Source organism: Xiphophorus maculatus, chromosome 10 (genome assembly GCF_002775205.1).
Source record: "Xiphophorus maculatus strain JP 163 A chromosome 10, X_maculatus-5.0-male, whole genome shotgun sequence".
Taxonomy (NCBI): domain Eukaryota; kingdom Metazoa; phylum Chordata; class Actinopteri; order Cyprinodontiformes; family Poeciliidae; genus Xiphophorus; species Xiphophorus maculatus.
In genome coordinates this window covers 17,854,962-17,873,311 of record NC_036452.1, presented here as the reverse complement: position 1 = coordinate 17,873,311, position 18,350 = coordinate 17,854,962, and the positions used below count along the sequence as shown (strand labels likewise).

The following is an 18,350-nucleotide window of genomic DNA, read 5'->3' as shown; positions in this document are numbered from 1 at the left end:
TGTCACTTTGACCGGCGGAGGCTCTGCGTTTCAAGAAGGAAGTGAGGCAACAAATGTCTTTGAGGTGGATTTATTTGGGAGCTCCAAATCTTCATTACACCAGCACCCTCTCTTAGTGAAACAAAGAAGCTGACATTTATACCTGAGGCAAGTTCCAACACTTACACCAGGTAAAGGGGTGATCCAAAAAGAAAAGACAAACAAACACTACTTACACAAACCTAACAATAAATGATCCAACAAATATTTACATGCATGCAAATTATTAAAATTAAACTAATCTAAAGTCAATCAAAAGTAAATATAACTAAATATAAATCCTCAGAGTATTCCCCCTCTTAATGGAAGTTGGTATGCTCCAGGAGCATTCGTCTCCCTCTCTGATCCACCTTGCTGAGACACACCCAGAAAGGCAAATACTCAATTAACTCAAATTGAACTAATCTAAATCAAAACAAACTGACATTTCCCCCTCTCTCCCACATTCTCCGAACAGGAAAGATGGCCAGTCTCCCCCCCACAAAGAATGTTCACCAAATGTCACAATATAACTAAACAAAAACTAATACAAACACATTTGAACTGAAAACAACATAATATCAATAATCAACATGGGATGGAACCCATGGTCTCCATCACAGGTGTGCTGAACCATGAACACATCTAAAAGCTGCAGAAAACCGTCTCTCTCTCTCAATTTACTGGTTGATCTATGTTCACACTCTCGCAATCTCTGGATATTGACCAAAAGAAAAAGATCACAAGATACAAGCGGCCAAAACTAGTTTGCTCAGCATGATGTCAGGACTCTCCCTTAGGAATAGGGTACAAAGCTTGGCCATCTGGTTTGGGAATCTAGTTTGGGTGCCTTCCTGGTGAGGTTAACCATACATATCCCGCAGGTAGGAGACCCAGCGTAAGACCCAGAAACTTTTCTTAGCTGGCCTGGAAGCACACAATTTCACACATAATGTCAGCATCCTTATAATTTCAGCTTGCATTACCAAGAAGAACAGCAGCAGATTGTGTTTTCTTGTAGCAGTTCTGCCAAAAGAAGAAGAACTTTCAAAGGAGCAACCATCTGCATACAGTGACGGTTTGCAGATAACCAATGACTTTTCAAACTCTGGTGTTCCTGATGGGACAGCTGCAACTGAAGAGATGACCCATTGGGAAAATGTGAGTAAACAGGGTTATATTTTGCTGGTAACATTTAGGGGTTTTGTGGCTACGTTTTCTATTATGAGAAACAAATCATCTGTCTTTTAACTATTCCATATATAGAAATAAAAGGGAAATCTGTCTGTATCTAATCATAATTTCTATGAGTACATTTTTGCTTTTGTGTGATTTTCAAATTATGTTAGGTTTTTGCTTTTTATTTTCATGAAATAAATAGAATATATCATTCAGGAGACATCTGTACATGTCGATTCTTAAACATGATTCAGTTAATCACTGCTTTTGGAGCAATAAAACATGGCTTTTTCACACGGTGTGGATGATGTTGATTGCTGAAAAACTGAGGTTCTTCTGCTCTATAATTTTTGTTACACTGCCCCCTAGTGGAAAAATATAAGAAGTTCTAGTCTCGATTGATTTTTATTTAAAATTTCCCATCTCTTCAGGCACTATATTGTAGTTTAAAATAATACCCTGTTAAGTCATGGTTATTTATATTTAAAACAAATTCCCACTCTGATTATTGAGGAACACCTTAAATATATTTGTCTCTCTGACAAAAAATATATAAAAACATCAGGAATTTTGGAAAAACAAAATAAGTTTCATTTAGGTTTAAGTTGCGTAGTGTGTAATTTATTTTATAAAATTGCAGTCAACGTTAAAATGTCAAAGTGACTGGCTCTTATGGTACTTGATATTGAATTGTGTTTTTAAAAGGCCTATGTTTTTCTTTATTTTTCAGTTTTAAGTTTAGCTCAAAGTTACAAACTGATTGTCAGGACATTGTGTTGATGTCACAGAAGTTTCAACGGAATGTAGAACTCATGCAACACCACAACAAACCTAACTTATATAAGCTATATGGCTCATTGATGAGGTTGATTTTATAGCGTACTTGCATTGTACAGATATCCTGTAGTGACAGTGGAGGTATTTTAACAAGAAGTTCTTTGGTCCAACCATAAAGCATGAACAATGGTGTGCCTCTAATCGCTGCTGCCAATCCATCCCGTCTGCATGACAAATGCCACTTTGAAACCTTCTCAACAGTTGCAGGTTCTGGAAGGTAATAAAGACATTTAAAGTCAACCAATCTGTCCAATTGGAATATGTTTGAACAGGATACGTGTAAGCTATGGTCATATCTCCACTGCAGTCACTAAGAACTAAAATTAAAATGAAATAACACTTCAGAGTTTAATTCAGGTTTGAGCTTGTTTGTTTGTTTTCCCCAACAGGTGGCAGTGTTTCACCTATAAACAGATACGAAAGCCCTAAAAGCAACAACACACTCATCGTGATAACATCGATATTTTTGTTTCTTAACCAGAAACTCAGTGAGTAGACTTGGATGATAGTTCAGAATAAAACGTCCATGAGATGTTTTGTTAATTAGATTATTGTTTTATAAGAAAAGAAAGATCAACCATGAACTAAAACTATGCAACGCAACTAATCTAAACTTATCAGAAGAAATGCTTACAAATACCTTTTTACAAAATATCAAGACACATATTTTACATACAGTACATAAAATATACAAATTTGACACAAATTTTATATAAAAAAAAATGACTACAAGTTACTATTATTGGGGCGGGGTTTATTTATAAAAACGTGTGCTGTCCAATGGGGGCACATCAACCAACCAATCACATGTCAGTGATGGATTGTGATGTCATTGTTTTTCCTCCAATGAGAATCCACGGTGGTCCGCTGAAGCGTGTTTGCATATGCTAGGCTATTCGTATGCTAAGTAGAGTCTTTAACACCTCCCGCCAGCCCGCTCTCCCGCACCTCCTTTACGGGACTCCGCATCCGACAGCTTTTGACTCCCGTGAGTGACAATGCGCTGCCCTGCTAGCTGTCGGTTGCTGTCGCTCACGTCAGTATACAGGGTCAAAAACACCACTTTTCTTGCTGTGTTAATTGTCAATACTACGATAGCAAGACAACAAGGCTGAGGGATCACACTTCACGGGTCAGTAAAAAACTAATATACATATAAAAAAGTGGAGCGTAGGTTAGCTATGCTAGCTTAACTTTTATTACTTTAGCTTGCGCAGCGAGTATTTCGGTTCAATTAGCACAAAAATAAGGCGACCCACATTGATTTTCTGACAGATAATCAGGAGAGCGGGTGTTTAAGTTAGCTAATCAACCACCGCGAGAGTTCAGGCGATCTCTTCCTACTGATCGCAAAATGAAAATTCAAAAATATAAATCTGCACCGGACAGAATGTTCTGTTTTTTGTGTGGAAAATGTTTGTTTTTTTGTGTGTGTTAATTCCCGATGCACTTGAACGTGATCTTTGGTCTGCGCTCCTGGGGCTGTTGTTTATTGGTTGCCACGGCAACGAGTCTTCGCGTGACCTTAGGTTAAGCAGACAGACTGAAAAAAAAAAACAATACAATCACCCGTTTTTCTACATTTTACCCAGAACATCATTGCGTCATTTGTTCGTAGAACGTGAAAATATTTAGAGCAGTCATCAAATAGGATGAAATATATCATAAAGCACAGGAGCCAATAGCTTGTTAAATTAAGTAAAATTTAATTATTGGTCAATATAAAAGAGAAATTCGCTTTGTTCTCTCTCTTGCGTCTTTACAGAACTGACAGAAACCAAACTATTTATAGATTTATATGCAGACAGAATATATATTTTTACATATCCAAACATCAGCATCTCAGCCTTAAGTCACATTTTATAAAATCCTGTAATATCGATGGTCACTTTACTCACCAACTGCCAAAACAGTTTTTGAGCTTTTGATATTTGCTACATTAAAGACACATCATATCTCATCTGCTATGTGTAAGCAGAAGAGATATGATGGTTGGTTGACAAAGGTTTTGCCAACTAACTGAGGGACAGCTGTGGAGTCAGAATCACATAATTGAAAAATGCAAAGTTTGCACTAACAAGGATTCATTTGGTTTACACAGACGTTATTTATTCTGTTTTGAATCAGTTTTTTTCCGCAGACGGCAAGGAAGGACACAGCACCACCAGGATGGTCCAAATACACCCCAAACCTGTTGCATCCTTCTGGAGGATGAACTTGATACTCCGTCCCGCCTTGGCTTTGCCCTACGGTGCACTTTCAGGTCAGACAATACAAAGTATAATACGTCTGATAAACATCAGAACAGGTTATAGAGTTCCTAATACAATTAGGTGTTAGAATAACTTAGATCAAGTTTTAAATGAAATCAAGTTTAGAAAATTGGCAGCAAACAATTTCTCCATATGTAACAAATGGACAGATGTTGATGCAATGTGATCTACCCAGAGCTGGTGGACAAGCAAAATTAAATTATTTATGTGTTTGCATGTCTTCCTTCGATATGAAGTTGTAGTCAAATAGACCACATGCTATGTGTGGCTCTATCTGCTCTGTAGAATCAGTTCTGAAGAAACTAGAAGTTCCAAAGAAGCAGTTCTAACAAATTTACCCTGTTGTAAAACTCTGGGTTTGTGCATTTTAAACAAATTATGAATCCAGAAAAGCAGAAAGTAACACAAAATTAGTTAAGTATGCCAAGGTTTTCTCAGATACTACAGAACAGTATGCAAAGGTATCGAACTGAGGACCCAAATTTCAGTTTTTGACACAAGCAGTCAAAGTTTAAATGTCTTAGTGGATTCAATAAGTCTGTCAGCAACAGGATATGGAACCTCTGGGGAGGCAGAAACAGCTTAGTGGCTATTTGAGAATTCAGATGAATCAAGAAAAGTCAAGAAAAAAGTCACTGAGCTCTTCTTTTACCAAGAAGGCATTTGAAAAGGATTTAAAAAATATGTTTTGACAAGTTTTCCAAAGGACATGTGTGTTATATGTTTTAGGTTTGATTTGCATGTATAGAAGTTATGCCCAGGCAAAGGCAGACATGGTTTTCACGAACCAGCGGGTTTTTTTTCACAGATGTGTGAAATATGTGGTGCCAGTGGGTAAACATTGAGTCCTTACACAAAGAACAATTGACACATTCTGCCATCAGCAGAAGTTAAGACTTGTCTGGGGAAAAAAATCCTATTGCCAAGAAAAATCTTTTTCTCACAGGAGCTGCTTCATGCTACAATAAAAACTAATATAAACAAACTCTTGCACTCTTTTGACCTAAGGAGTTCAACAAGAATTTGCTGAGTTTTACAGTTGTTTAAGAAAATTCTTTTTCGCTTTGGGAGAGAGATTCAGTTTTCACAAAAACAATCTAAAACTAATCTAATCACAAGTCCAATTAGAATAAAATTATATCTGATCCGATTAAAAAAAAGTTTGCCAGATGTTTAAACTTTACTTCAGTAGGTTTCAGTGTTGTTGAGACTATTATCATGTTTTTTATGTTTTAAAACATCAGAAAAAATTATTTTTGTTGCCATTAAGATTGCGGTAGAATGTGACTACATATAATTTTATAAAATTTCATATTTCCAATCCGAGGACCAGAACCTTTCCAGGGAAATGACTCTGGGTGTCTGAGGCTAAAGCAGAGATCAATCTTTGCTCTGTGAATACACTTTCAAAGTAAATCCCTTTTTATTTTTGCCAAAGTTATGGTTCCTTTTTTTTTCATTGAGAATTTAGAGAGAAATGAATCAGCCAAAGCCATAAAATATCTTAAGCTGAAGATAAAACCCTCAAATTAACATGAATTCTTTTGTTATATTTGTATTCATCATCAAATTGTCGGTGATTGTTTTGCAGCGTTTTGTCACTTTTCTATAAGGAAAGGTTAAAATTTGATTGAAATGTTAAAACTGAACGTAGTGTTGAATAATTTCACAGCATTGAAATATAAGTCCAACTTTACTGAATTATTTTACAAGGTGCAAATAATCAGTTCACACAGTTCAATTCAGGATCCAGCTTTATTGATTATTCCCACCAGGGGGCAGCATTACACACAGCCAAAGACAACATGCAGCACATTTCCTTGAAACACAAAACTAAGCCAAAAATATTAAAAAAATCCAGGATTAAATGTCAGAAAAACATGAACCATGGTTTTATCTTACTCACTACTTGGGTTATTTAATCTTTTACAAGTGGCTCAAAGTTTTGCATGATATGTAAATTTAATTTGTTTTACAGCTGTGAACAAAAACACAAAACTGATAATCACAAAAAGACATGCGTTAGCCTCAACACGAAACTGAATAAAAAATTCTCAAGCTCCACGTAAGCTTAACATAACAAAACAAAACATACACCGCATCTACTGTATATCCAAAAATAGTGCCCTAAGATTTGACAAGCTGATAGATTTAGATAATGAAATAAAACACTACAGCAGACTAAACATCTCATGTTTTTAATTTGCTTCACTTTTAGCTGCACAACAAATCGTGACCAAACCAAGCCCATCACCAACATCTGACCATCAGTTATTCAGCTGGGCAGAAGGCTGCATGGTTATCTTTCAGTACAATGTAAAGACCTGGGTAAACTGGTTCAGTGAAGTTGTATTTAAAGGTGTGCAGGTGATGCAGAGTTTTTCCCCATACAGCAAAGAAGGACACAGTACCAACAGGATAGTCCAGATAGACCCCGAACCTGTTGCATCCTTCTGGTGGATGAACATCATAGCTCATGGTTTGGCTTTGGTCTGCCAAGTACATTCCGTACAGACAACGCAAACCATAATATTTGTGATAATGCTCAAATGTTTTTTGCTTTCCAGGTTTTCCACCAGTGCATGCAAGAACTACACCAGCGTATGTGGAGTCACCTGGGCTCCATGTGACCTCAAAGTAATGACGACCAGTCAGGCCTTCGGTGCACAGAACATGAGGAACTGAGCCATCCTGAGGAGTATTCGCAGTGAGCCTCGCCTTCTTGTTTCCCTCAGAAAGTTCGAGAGAGTCAGTGGCTGTGTTTGGGTCCAAGGTCAGATCACAGTAGTCTGGATGACATAGGAAGACAGTCTGTTAAAGTCTGATTAGTTATTTTTAGTTCATTTTAGAACAAGTTATTATGTAAATATAAATGTACTACTGCAATAAATGATAATATGAGATGGTATTAGCTTAATTTAAACACATCTTTTGTTTTAGAAGAATATGAATCCTTTCCTTAAAAGAAAGGCCTCACTCTCAACATCTTGGCTCAAATTAAAATCACGTATTTAAACAATATCATGAAGATAATGTACTTACAATATAAGAGATCTCTTCGATCTAAGTTGGCTGTGACATCAGTAATAACAGGTTTTGAGAAGTCTTCAGTTTTTAGAAGGCCGTCCATGTACTGGTAGATGGTTGCTCCTTTGAATTTCTTATTTGGAAGAACTGCTACAAGGAAACGAAATTTGCTGCTGCTTTTCAGGTTCTTGGCAGTGGTGTAGAACTCTTTGGCCTTTTCCCTCATGGTGGTTACAATCTCATTGGAGAAGAACCAGTGGTCCTTAGTGGGTGCAGTCACACTGGGTGGGGGTGCTGCCTTATCTCTGCTCAAATAGTTGGTCATCTGCTCAGTGAAGGGGTCATCAGTTTCCACAGAGGTGAAAACAAAGCAGAGAGCATTTTCTACACCTGCAGCCAGAGCTTCTCTGTCCAAGTCAGACTCATCTGGGACCGTTTTGACTCCCTCCATAATATCTGCACATGATTTGATAATGTTGATTTCTCTCTCTGCGTTATCTAACCACTTATCTAAGTTTTCCTCACTGAATGGAGACTTTTTGTGGTCATCAAGGAGTTTCTCTACAGACTTTTCATCTTCTTTACCTTCACGAATCAGGGGAATCTTCTTCTGCATGGTTTGTCTGAGCATTGTTGTGTAGTCATTGCAGAGATTATGGAAGCGCTTATGCTTTTTATAAAGCTCTGGAAAACATTCCACCACTTTCTCATCCAGAGCCTCATTGCATCTCATTTCCATTTCTCTGATACTTTCCAGAGTGTCTGTTGCTTTTCTGACCAAACCAACAGAAAAGTCTCCCATCAGCTCTGATGCAGATGGTTCCAGATCCTTCAGAGGAGTCAGCCAGACTTTAATAGGAACTGAATTCTCTCCATTTTTTCCAAGGAGCTCTGGAAGCCTGGAGTACGTCTTCACTGCGTCCTCAAAGGTCGCAGGGTTCTTGTCGAGAATTAGGTCTCCGTAGAATTTGCAGGAGAACTTATTAGTTACAGCTTTTTCTTCATCAGTGAGCTCTACTTTAACTTTCGCCTCAAAACTAAAGACTGGAATTTTGTTAATTGCAACTTCTGCGCTGGCCCCAATCTTCTGAAGACTGCTTGAGTCTAACTTCTCACTGTCAAACACAAAGAAGGCATTTGCTCCGTAGAGTATGCCTGTCACGACATGTGTTGCACTGAGATCTGGACTAAAACATTTAGCATCCAGTTCCTTCTTGTCAATATGAGACAGAGACAGATGCTCATATGTAGTTGTGGCTTTGTACTGAAGGGTGATTCTGCTCTGGTTCTTAAATTTTTTCTTATCATTCAGATAACTGGCCGATCCTCCAACCTCAACCAGACCACCCAGGATACTGGCTTTAAGCGACACATTCACATCCAGCAGAGAAGACTTGGATTCAAGGGTGTCGGATGCAGTAACGTGATAAGAGCTGCTGTTCTGACCCTTAGTAGAACTGTTCTTCTTGATTGTTTCTGTGTTGCAAAGCGTGAAACCTGTAGAATCCACAAAAACACATTAAATTAGATTAGATTTTGCATGGAGTTTTCTCTCTGTGGGTTCTCTGCATGTACTCCAGCTTCCCATTTCCAAAATATTTGTTTAATATCAGGCAACTGAACACTTGTCACATGAACGTTTCATCAACGTGGACATGGTCTCCCTCACATTTAAAAAGTTGTAAATAAAAGCGATTTATACTCCTCCTTTATACTCCTATATACAGTACAGACCAAAAGTTTGGACACACCTTCTAATTCAATGGGTTTTCTTTATTTTCATGACTATTTATAAGGCAAGAAATCCCACTTATTAACCTGACAGGGCACACCTATGAAGTGAAAACCATTTCAGGTGACGACCTCTTGAAGCTCTTCAAGAAAATGCAGAGTGTGTGCAAAGCAGTAATCACAGCAAAAGGTTGCTACTTTGAAGAAACTAGAATATAAGGAGTATTTTCAGTTGTTTTACACTTTTTTGTTTAGTGCATATTTCCACATGTGTTATTCATAGTTTTGATGCCTTCAGTGTGAATCTACAATGTCAATAGTCATGAAAATAAAGGAAACTCATTGAATTAAAAGGTGTGTCTAAACTTTTGGTCTGTACTGTATATATTTATTTTACTCTTCCTGATGAATTGTTTGACCTGTGTGACTTTCATTGCTTTAACGCTCCTGACTCAACTGTTTGCAATTCATCAAATGTCTTTGTACCAAAGCAAGGAAGCAGCTAAAACATTCAGGGCAGTTGCCCTTGAGGCTCAGAATTGGGAAACACAGTTTCAAACCACAACTATCTGCCCCCTGTTTGAGTCTAAATCATCTCCAGAAATGAGCAGGTTTGTTCTCACCTGTTATCAGCTGATCTTTGCGAGCATCATACAGCATTCCCAAGGCGAAAGGCCGGCCGAGGGCAGCAATCTCAACCTGATTTGAGGACATGTCTCTGATCTAAGAGGACAGACAGAAAAATCAGGTGGTAAATACAGAAACAATTCCAGAACTGTGAAATAAATCTGTTATGTTGTTGGATAAAATGATGACAAGCAAACAATTATGCAGCTCTTCAGAAACATGAGGATTTCCCTACCTGATGAAGACGAGTTGTTCAGTGGAAGCTTTTTTGACTTGTTTGAGTTCTTGATTTGGGGTTTGTTCTTATATCTTTATAGCTACTCCCACTGAAGTATCTGGAACACCCACTTGTTCAAGTCTCTGTGACATGTAGAACTCAATGAACTATTGAGGATCTGTCCGACGTGCCAAGAAAATACATACAAGAATTCATTCTGGCTTCAATGTTAAGCAGGAGTTTGGACTTGTTGCTCTCATAAATCAGCAGATTATTTTCACCCCGTGGTGTTTCAAAGTGTGTGTTGGCTGGGTAGAGGGTTACATGTTGTTTTTTTCCTCAGAGAGTGATCTACCATCATAGATCACATCATCTGCCCCACCTGTACAAAGAACAATGAACACATCTTGCGGTCAGATATTTAGGAAGACTTTTGACTTGGGAAGATGAATGGTGGATGTTGGCGGCGGTGATGGATTCATGGATTTATTTTTCCACGGCTTGATGTTCAAAATCTAAAGATCGATCTGTTCCATGTCCTCAGATTCACCCCAGGAAGGATTTTAGAAACATTTAAAAGATGATCCTCAGTCAGGATCATTACTGAATAATGATGTATCTCTTTGAGATTCTAAGGTTAGAGTTTTGCTTTAAACTACTTTATTGATCCAGTGGATAATTATTTTGGTTCAAGATGTTCAGGATTGGTTTTGACTTGTTGCTTTGCCCGAACAACAGTAAAGTCTCAGGAATTCCAGTAAGACTCACAGCAAGAAAAGTCTAGGCATGTTTCCTCCTAATGTCGACAAAGGCTAGATTGTTCTGCCATGGCTTGATGCTCAAATACTAAAGGTTGATTTGTTCCGTATCCTCAAATTACCCCAGAAGGGGGGTTAGAAACATTTTAAAATGGATGGTGAATTTCACTCTAAAAGATATAAGAGTCTTGGTATTGCAATGGTGACTGAGATCGACTGCACTAATTTAATATTAAAGCTTTTTCTTTTCTTTTTTTTCTTTTATTGATCTTCAGTCAGAAGACAGAAATAAAGCATTTGAGTTCTAAATAAAATGTAGATCCTGTGTATCTACTGTGTACAAATACATTCTGGTTTCAATGTTAAGCAGGAGTTTGGACTTGTTGCTCTCATAAATCAGCAGATTATTTTCACCCTGTGGAGTTTCAAAGTGTGTGTGTTGGCTGGGTAGAGGGTTACATGTTGTTTTTTTTCCTCAGAGAGTGATCTACCATCATAGATCACATCATCTGCCCCACTTGTACAAAGAACAATGAACACATCTTGCTGTCAGATATTTAGGAAGAGTTTTGACTTGTCAGTGAAGAATCCTCTCACACAGACAACTTATTAAACAGCAGCAGCTTCATGTGAAAATGAACACAGATATTGACTAAGCCTTTTTCCTTCAGCAACACAGTTTCAGCTGTGAGTTTGTTCTGAGTAATTCCAGTTCATGCAGAGTTAATATTTCCAGCAATCAGCTTCTGGACCAACTTCTGGTGACAACTAATGATTCTTGGTGACGATTCCTTTCTTGTCTCTTCACTCCATAAAGTTGATCTCAGGCTGTTATCTTAGGCTTAGCAATCACCATTTGAGGAAATACCTTCTTGGTCAACATCTTTGACTTTATGAATCTCTTCCCAGGATTTTATATTTCATCTTGAAGTTCTCGATGCAGAGGAAAAGGTTCTTTCAGATGCTCTTTATGGAGAGTTAATTATCTGGGTAGTTTTACTAACTGATTTAAGCTATGTTTTTTTGTAGTGGAAATGCATATTTGACTTGATGCAAACGATGCAAATCACAGTGTGTGAACATCAGCATTCTCTGTGAAAGAAGATGTCACAAGCAAAAATCTGATGGAACGATGTCGTTCTTCACCTGATGGCCAACAAACAGATTATGGAAGACACCCTAATCATGGCAGCGCAGGAACAGGCTCTCAGCACAAGAGCAATAAAAACAGAAATCCATGCTTTATATGATCACTAGTTAAATGTTAATCAGATATTGTTCCACTAACCCACATTCTCGTGAATCAGACCGGACCCAGATACAGGTACAAAGACAACCTGAGATAAACGGGGGATAAAAAGAAACACTTCCTCATTCATCAGATCAATGTTCCCTCTTGGGTCCTTAATACTCATAGTTATATCTTTCCTTATAGCCTTACTAATATTCTTGTTTAATGAACATCTGAAAACGAACCAGTCATCTTTGACGCTATAGGATGATAGATCTAGATCTTAGATCTTGTTCTCTTTCAGAGAGTAAACTCTGAAACAGTCCTGGAGAACTGTAAAACTGCAACAACTTCACACACAAACTAGTTTTTGTTATCTTAGATAAATTCTTATCTTGACTTTTGGCTAATTATTACAGTTTTGATTGCTACATTGCGTCTTTCTATTTTTCCCCTTCCTTTCCATGTAGGCATATCACTTGGTCTGTTTGATTTTTTTAAGGTTTATAAAAATGCTACAGCAATAGAGTCTCTGCCACAGATATAGTTTAGACGTTTGAATTTAAATGATAGCTGACTTGCAACACTTGCTCTTAAATTTGTGCAGGAAATATCACCTGCTCTTTGACTCATTTGTCAGCCAATTAAAATATGGAAAAAGTGCTTTATATGATCACTAGTTAAATGTTAATCAGACGTCGTTTACATTCTCGTGAATACACTGTCACAAAGTCTAAGGTGTTTTGGGTATGCGATGTTGATCATTTACTAATTTGTTGTTTATAAAAGTCTCAGAGAGACCAGAGACTGACATCAGATCGCTATAGCAGAACTCATAGCAACTCTTCCTGGCAGTTTCATCCCTTTTCCTGCGGCACAACTAAGAACATGAAGGTGAGTTTACAGCTGTTTTAGGGTTGCATTAGTTATGTTGTACCCAAGACATATTGAAATTAGTCAAAGGATCACATACCAACATTTGCCTAATTTTTTTCTGCTAAGTTTTTATTATTTAATTTACTGCAAAGAAACTAGTGTTTGGGGTTTTCTTTTTCAATATTGATGTTTAAGTTTATGTCAAAAAAATAGCCAACTAAAGTGAACCAATCCAAGAACAGTGGTCAAATATTCAGCTGTAAAAATGCCAGAACTTGTTGATGGCTACATAAAACAGTATCATGTCTTTGAAACTAAAGGGTAGTTAGCCAACAACTAGCAGACGTTAACATACGAATAATTTTGGTCCTGTGTCAATTGAAGTAAATCCACAATAAATTGTTGTGGTGACAAAGCACTTAAATCATTGTTATTTTCATTTATTTGTTTATTTTTGACTTGGAAGTTTTTACCCACCTCTCACAAGTGAATCTACATATTGCATTATATATATTTTGAGACAAAACTTTAACCTTCTCATAAACAAAGTGCTTACATAGCATTTCTAATAAGAGATGGAATCTGTTCTTCTGCAGCTGCTGTCAGCTCTCCTGCTCTTCCTGATTCCTCTATGGGCCAGCTGTGCGCCTCTTGTCCTTCCTCTGGACTGCAGCGACATCTATAACCATGATAACAGAAAACCCAGCGGCGTTTACACTATCTATCCTATTGGGGCCACGTCGGCTGTCCAGGTAGAGTAAAAGAAATATTAGATGACATTTAAATATTTCATAACTTTAGGCTGTTTTAATAGAAGGAAAAACATAACCTGAAAATGTACACAAAAAAGACACACAGGACAGAACTATCTCTCCTATCACAACCCAAAAAAAAAATCCTAAATCACAATTTTTGATTTGAAGCGTAGGCTGCCCAAACCTAGATATAATACATCAGTGTAAATCACATCTGGAAACAGATGTATCTTAGACTTCTGTCTTAATGAGTTCCATGTGTTATGTTAACTATTGGATCAACTCTATTGTTCAATGAGTTGTATGAAAGAAATCTGAAAGAATGAGCCACATAAAGGCATTGTTAATGATATCACAATCTATTTTGGAATATATTACGTATCAGTAACACAAGTTCAGGTTTATTTGTGTAACACATTTGAGCAGCAAGGCAGATAAAATGCTTTACATTATAAAAACAAAAAAAAAATACAAAGCTGTAAAGGAAACGCCATACAGTCAGCAATGTAACAAGCATTACGTTTTAATGAGTGCCATCACCCAACAAAATAGGAACCGTATAGGAAGGAAGGTTATTGTCATATCTTTGATTTTCACATTATTCTTCAAAGCAATGAGCCGAAGTAAATTTTAGGATTTGCCTTCTGTATCAGTTCAACAGAGATGCAGGTCTGAGCAGGTCCTGTTTGTGTTTCTGCAGGTGTTCTGTGACATGGACTCTTTGGGAGGACGGTGGACAGTGAGTGTCTGAACTCTTCAGTTTCTTATCATCTTCAGACAGATTGATCTTCATTGATGCGATCAGCTGCTCTGCATTGAGCTTTGTTATGAACAATCATTCTCAGTTCAATGTTAGATTCAAGAACATCAGTTTTAGTTGTTTTTTTGTTTGTGTTTTTTTTTAGGTGTTCCAGAGGAGGATGGACGGCTCCGTGAACTTCTACAGGCCTTGGGGTCATTACAAGGAGGGCTTTGGGAATGCTGATGGAGAGTACTGGCTTGGTGAGACCTGAAACTGAAACAGCCATGAAGTTTAAGAAGAACCAATTATCTATTAACATTTTGGGGTTTTTTAGGTCTGGAAAGGCTCTTCCACTTAAGTCTCAGGAAAAAGTATGAGCTGCTGGTCGACATGCAGGATTTTGCAGGAAATAAGGCGTTTGCTCGTTACTCCTTGTTCTCTGTTGGTCCAGAGTCTTATGGATATATTCTGCATGTGTCTGGATTCAGTAATGGAGGTGCAGGTGAGTATGTGTTTGAGACACAAGCTCATTTATCTCTTCTCTGATAAACACTAAATAATTGTGCATTATTGTAACAACTATACATGGTTTAAATTTTTTTTCACATATAAAAATCAAAAAAGTTTGGTTTCCATTTGTAATCAGCCACCTGAGTCTACTTTGTATAAGATGTTTTGGATGTTGAGCAATAAATAAATAAATATTTGCTGTGTCTGTCTGATGGCTTGTAGAAAGCTAAGAACTAGACTTTTAGTGGTTTTATTTCAGTAAAGCCATTCTCTTTACTTCTCTTCCATACAGGCAAAATTTGTGTAGTGCAAGATAAATAGTTGTCTTGTCAACAGATTCTCTTCTCTGAAGCTCCTCAATTAAACCTCACCTGAGTTTTGTCCCTGACCTGTCTGCCATACTCCTGGGTCTTTATGATGTTTTTTTTCTGTGTGTGTTTTGCTCACTATGTTCGATAACATGCTAAATGAGCAGCTCCATTTATACTGATATTAAATGGTAAATGGTATTGATATTAAATTACATTAAACTACTAATAGAATTTTCTCTAGTAATTGACTCTGAAAGCAGTTGGTTGCATTTAGTTTCATTTTAAGACATAAAATGAAAGGAGGGTGAAAACAAACACTTATAAGTTGTTTCTGTATAACATTTGAAGTGAAATGTTTCTAACTGTGGGCTAATTTCATCTTTGTTCCTGCAGGAGACTCTCTAAGTCCCCATAATGGATTCAAATTTTCCACCTTTGACAAAGATCAGGATGGTTCTGAATCAAGTTGTGCCAGAAAATATCTAGGGGGGTTTTGGTACGAAAACTGTCATAAGAACAACCCCAATGGGGTTTATCGCTGGGGAGCTGATGATACTCTCTACGCTGTTGGAGTGGACTGGTCCACGTGGAAAGGCTACGACTATTCATTGAAAGCCATCAGCTTTAAGATTCGTCCTGTTCAGTAAAATAGCAGCATAAATGTTTAGCAGTGCATCACATTGTTGTTTTTTTTTATATACTATATATATATATATCTGCGATCATCTGCTGTTTTTCACGTTAAGATATCTTTCTGCTGCTTATATCACATGTGTGGGGTATTTTTATTGGGCAAACTCTTTTGCAATAGCAGTGTCAACATTTTACCGTCATGAAAATTGTTTAGAGATCTTTAGGTTCTGACAATTTCACCCTAAATTGTGCAAATGAGGTGATGTACTACAAAGGAAATTATGACTCCCAGTAAAGAGGTAAAGTCTACTGTAATTACATTTTGTGAATTAAATGTGAGCTTTTGTTGTTACTGAAGGCCATGGTGTGCTGACCTTCAGTCAGAATATAAATTTTAATTTTCACTTCACATGTCTTTAGCTTGACTATTAAACTGTAGCTGAAATCATCTTCCGCTACTCTACTCTAAATTTAGGTTGTTTACATTATCAGAACATTTCCTTTCACTTTCTAGTCTTATTCTTGGAGAACTGAATCACAACTTCCTAATTTCAGTCAATTGAAACAGTTAAATTACACCATATTGTCCTTGGCTTTTCAGTTTTGTACTGCTTAATTCTTTTCTTTTTCAATATATAAATTTCTCTGTTATCTGTTGTTGTGGAAGTTACCCAACAATACATTGCTTAACTTCCTTAAAATGTGCTATTGGTAAATTAAAAATATGATTTTATCTGCTGTGCTAGCAATGTGTCTTTGTGTTGCATACTTTTTAATTAATTGAAATAGTCACAAATTCCAGTCAAGGTTAGAAGTTATTAAAACTCTGACGCCAACTTAAGAAGAACAATTTTACATTTCTATTTGCTGTATTTTTATGGGTTAAAATAAAATATGTTCTCATTGAACACAATAATGAATGAAAAATAACTTGTTGAGAGTGGACTTTTGTGATGGTGAAAATGCTTCATGACAGGAAAGAGCTGACTTTTCTGTGAATGTATCAAAAGTTACATGGTTTGAACTGAGGTCATGTTTCTTCTGGACGCTCATTGTAGCTGGAGAATGAGATCTGTGTTATATTCAGGAGAAAATGAGAGTCCATCAGTGTCGTAATGCTAATAATCAGTTCATGTGTGTTGCACTTTTTAAAAACTCCTGAAGTTGACCAAACTGTTTTACATTTCAGCCAAATCCAAACACAATGTTCGTGAAGATTAGGTGGCTGTGTCGTTGCCTGATCAAAACACTGCTGACCCAAATAAATGGGCTTGAAAAATGTTTAGTTAATAATTCAAATTCTCTCTAACCCATATGTATTCCTTGTATGCGAGAAATCTGAAATAATATGTTAAATCTGATTGAAAGAGCACAAAGATACACCTCAAAGGTTTTCATTCAGGGTTAGAGAGTATTGAAACTGTCTCATCTGAACATCTTATTGCTTTGTGACAATTGAATTTATCGCCAAATTCTATTTGCATGTTTTATAACTTTTTGTTGCTTCCTTATAAAAAATAAAGCATTAAAATATGGTTCAAACGTGACTTCTTTATCAAACAGGAAGCAAATTATAAGGAACCTCACAGAGTCAAGATAAAGCTTTATTGATTTGTTTCCACCAGGTTGCAGCGTTACACGAAGCCAAAGCAGAAGAGGCTTTGAGTAAAAACATCAACAATATGATGTTAGCACCCATGTTGTTCTGAAATAATAATAATAAAAAAGAATCAGTAAAGATAAAGATACTTATCAGGATCGAATTGTTCGCCAGAACATTTTCTAAGTGGTTCCATTTTGTTTAAGGAATAACAAAAACCTTAAAATGAAATAAAAATGGTGCATAAAGGAACATCAACATTGATATGGAAAGAACCCATAATGTCGCACAAAAAAAATCAACATTAAATGTAGAAACATAAGCATGTTGTTATCTTATTCAGTTTTTTCTTACTGCATTACTAAATCATTTTGCTTAGCATAATATTTAGATTGAATTTGTTTTACAGCTACGAGTAAAACCACAAAAAAGAGAAAAAAACAAAACTAAAGCTTCACTTACATCATTTTCTAAACAAAAATAGGGTATTGTTCCTTGTATCCTAAAGAAACAGATTGATTTAATGTTCCACCTGCTTCCAAAACATGATCAGGTTGTGAAGTTTAGCATACAGAGATCTTTAACAGAAACAGTAGTTGTAGCTTGTAAATATGGAAAAGAAAGTTAAAAAAAGAAGCAGTTTACTTGCAGTCAAATCAGAAAGATGTCTGTCTTCTGCCCTCTGCTGGTGGAACTTTCATTAAAACTAGATCAGTTCTGTGTATTAACATGTTCTCTAAGGATCTTTGTGTACGCATGCGATTTTAAATCGACATTACAAAGTAGACCAGGGTGTCTACAAGTTTATTGTGAGGGAACTCAAAACCTATTGTGAGGGAAAATAATATTTACTGTAAACTTATCGGAGAAAGGTCACAAGGTCGATATTACAGATGAAATTGTATACATTTTTGCAAACATTTTATTTATTTGTTTTTATTTTAAAACCTAAAAATAGAAATAAAGATAATGGTTCTTCAAACATGACAACAAATTTCCTAGATCTGATATTTGTCAAAAAAATA

General features: G+C 36.6%; 2 protein-coding genes and 1 long non-coding RNA gene across 4 annotated transcripts; 2 read left to right on the top strand and 1 right to left on the bottom strand.

The window, feature by feature from the left end:
• Nucleotides 1-2,998: 2,998 nt before the first annotated feature.
• On the top strand, nt 2,999-7,008 carry LOC111609827. 2 transcript variants are annotated; one of them, XR_002753354.1, is made up of 3 exons: nt 2,999-3,022; nt 4,175-4,297; nt 6,875-7,008. It is a non-coding gene; the product is annotated as an uncharacterized LOC111609827 (long non-coding RNA). The 2 variants fall into 2 exon arrangements; XR_002753355.1 differs by having other exon boundaries at nt 2,999-3,166.
• On the bottom strand, nt 6,044-10,031 carry LOC102227185 (stonustoxin subunit alpha-like). The gene is made up of 4 exons (XM_005806723.2): nt 9,928-10,031; nt 9,689-9,788; nt 7,350-8,831; nt 6,044-7,096 (listed from the first exon to the last, which is right to left on the bottom strand). Exons 2-4 carry the CDS (start codon nt 9,777-9,779, stop codon nt 6,579-6,581), a joined length of 2,091 nt encoding a protein of 696 aa, XP_005806780.1. The 5' UTR covers nt 9,780-9,788; nt 9,928-10,031; the 3' UTR covers nt 6,044-6,578.
• Nucleotides 10,032-12,641: 2,610 nt separating this feature from the next.
• LOC102224338 (microfibril-associated glycoprotein 4-like) lies at nt 12,642-16,463 on the top strand. Its single transcript, XM_023340579.1, has 6 exons — nt 12,642-12,792; nt 13,371-13,526; nt 14,230-14,268; nt 14,435-14,531; nt 14,606-14,773; nt 15,486-16,463. Exons 1-6 carry the CDS (start codon nt 12,787-12,789, stop codon nt 15,737-15,739), a joined length of 720 nt encoding a protein of 239 aa, XP_023196347.1. The 5' UTR covers nt 12,642-12,786; the 3' UTR covers nt 15,740-16,463.
• Nucleotides 16,464-18,350: the final 1,887 nt, after the last annotated feature.